The 2,393-nt window shown below is 49.8% G+C and overlaps 1 protein-coding gene across 1 annotated transcript in view; it reads left to right on the top strand.

The window, feature by feature from the left end:
• GALNT14 (polypeptide N-acetylgalactosaminyltransferase 14) overlaps positions 1–2,393 on the top strand; it is a 114,466-nt gene that overhangs the window by 48,680 nt on the left and 63,393 nt on the right. The window contains exon 2 of the mRNA XM_009333688.1: positions 1,873–2,142. Coding sequence (XP_009331963.1) covers positions 1,873–2,142 — 270 coding nt within the window. The remainder of the gene's footprint in view (positions 1–1,872; positions 2,143–2,393) is intronic.

The raw sequence follows: 2,393 nt of genomic DNA, 5'->3' as shown, positions 1-2,393 counted from the left end.
AAACATTGGAACAGGCTGCCCAGGGAAGTGGGTGAGTCACCATCCCTGGAAGTATTTAAAAGACGGGTAGATGAGGCGCTTAGGGACATGGTTTAGTGGGCATGGTGGTGTTGGGTTGACGGTTGGACTCGATGATCTTAGAGGTCTCTTCCAACCTTAATGATTCTATGATTCTATGATTCTGTTTGGTTTAATTGACATTAACACATATATACACACATACACACGCACACAACAGCCTTAAGTGCTATGTGGCTGCTTTTAAAAAACATTTCTCTTCTTATTAAGTTTGATAAACCCAACTTTTTCTTTTTTTCACAGCATTAAAATTTAGGGACTGCAACTCTGTGGCAGTTCTTTTAACAGTGCCAGGCCCCTCAGGGTCATCATGAAATCTTATAAACGTCAGGCTGTCAGTGGCTCTGCGGTGGAATCGGCTCACTTTTCCCTGATCTTTTACTGCGGTGGTAAATCACGTTTTGCAAGATGCCTTAGAAAAAACATAAACAATATTTATCACCCTGTATACGTCAATCCTCCCAAAAGCCTGCAGGCAGGTTACGTACATCCTCCTCGTAAACCTCCTGCAGTGACCTTACTGGTTTCATAACTTTCTCCCAGCCTTGAATAGCTTTCTCCTGGTCCTGAATAACTTTCTCCCAGTATGGGTGGTGGCTCAGGGGGTTCTTCTGATCTCCCCTGCACTAGGGTAAGTGCTGGAGGAGCTCCTGAGAAGGCTGTGGGGTCACACGGGGGGAGGATGAATACGACCCTGTATCTGGAAACCCCTCCATCCCTGAGCTCTGTTGGCTTTTTGGGGGTGCTCATGTCACTGTGTTCCAGGGCAGTGTGGGGTATCATGTGCCTGGAGGCGCCCGGCTTGGTCCTGCCACGGTTCACGTGCAGGAGCCGGTGCTCCCTCCTCCCCTTCCTAGGACTAGGGAAAACGTGCTGCCAGATGCGAGTAAAATCAATTATGGGATAAAAATCACCCATTTCAAAAGCTTCATTTTGCTCTATTAGCAGGCAAAATCGGCTTTGAGATGGTGTGAACTGAGGAGGGGAGCAAGAAAAGAAAAGAAGAAAAGATCAATTATTGGATAAGATCACAATTTTCTTTAGGTCTGAGATGTCTGTAAATGTTTGCATCTCTCCGTGTTACATGTAGGCTGAGATCAAAGAGGCTGTGCTGCTGTAACGATGCGATCTTATCGGCACCATGCTGCTGAGGGATGCTTAAACCCCCTGATGGCACCAAGCCACTAAGATATTCTTAAACCCCCTGACAGCTTTCGGAGCTGTCGGAGCTGTCAGGTAACCCTGAAATGCAGCTCCTCCATCCTTTTTGGGGGGCAGGGACCGCACGGGCACATGCTTGCCTGCTCTTCTCCCTGTGGTAGGGCTGAAGTCCTCGGTGGGACACTTCTTGTGGCAAAGATGGACCAAAATTGGGCTGGGAGGATGACAGCCCCGTTCTTCCAGGGTCCTGTTGCTGGAGCCGGCCCTGGGGCCAGGGTATGGCTGTGGAAACGTGGAATTGTGCTTGATGAAACTGCTCCTGTCTGATGGCTCTTTTCTGCCTGAAGGGTTACAGGGGCGATGGGGCATGTGGTGTAAAATACCTTTGTTTTTTTGGCTGGAGAGAAATTAAAACCCTAACAAGACCTTTGTGCTTTTATATTTCTCAAGACCATGCTGTTTGAGAGGGGGATCCACCAGAGACCTGAATTTGGTTTCAAATTAGTCATTTTAAATTCAAATTGGCAGGCTGTCTTTGACGTGCTGTTTCAAGACCTAAGAAAAAAAACCAAACATGAAGACCTAATGAGGCTCCTTGTTAGCCTGCTCTTGCGATGCTTGCCTGTGCCGCAGGGCTGACCGACCTCCGGCGGGGCTCGGGAGGACCTCTGGAGCGGGGTCAGGTGTCCTCCGGTCTCTCCTCTCTCTAACGGGGCTGACTTTGTGCGCGCAGGGCTCGGACGTGGACTGGGACGACCTTTGGGATCAGTTTGAAGAGCGGAGGTACCTGAGTGCCCGGAGGTGGAAGGGCGGCGAGGACCCGTACCGGCTCCATGCCTTTAACCAGCGGGAGAGCGAGAGGATCCCCAGTGACCGCGCCATCCGTGACACCCGCCATCACAGGTTCTGCATCCCCCCCGATTTCTCCTGGTCTTCCTCACGAAGCTTCATTATATGGGTGGATAGTCCCATTCCTCTGCAGGGCTGTGGTTTTGGGATGCTAGGTGGGTCTGGGCCCTTCACCCACGCCCAGTGGGTGTGCTTGGGATTGGTTCTGCCTGGGTTGTATTTTTAGGATTGAATCTTTCGTTTTCCTTGATTTCTTGGCATGTCTGGCAGTCCTAAACCTATTAATTAAAACCTGTATAAATTAT

Source organism: Pygoscelis adeliae, unplaced genomic scaffold (assembly GCF_000699105.1).
Source record: "Pygoscelis adeliae isolate BGI_AS28 unplaced genomic scaffold, ASM69910v1 Scaffold1, whole genome shotgun sequence".
NCBI lineage: Eukaryota > Metazoa > Chordata > Aves > Sphenisciformes > Spheniscidae > Pygoscelis > Pygoscelis adeliae.
Note: the sequence above shows the minus strand (reverse complement) of the source record. Positions and strands in the feature narration are given on the sequence as shown.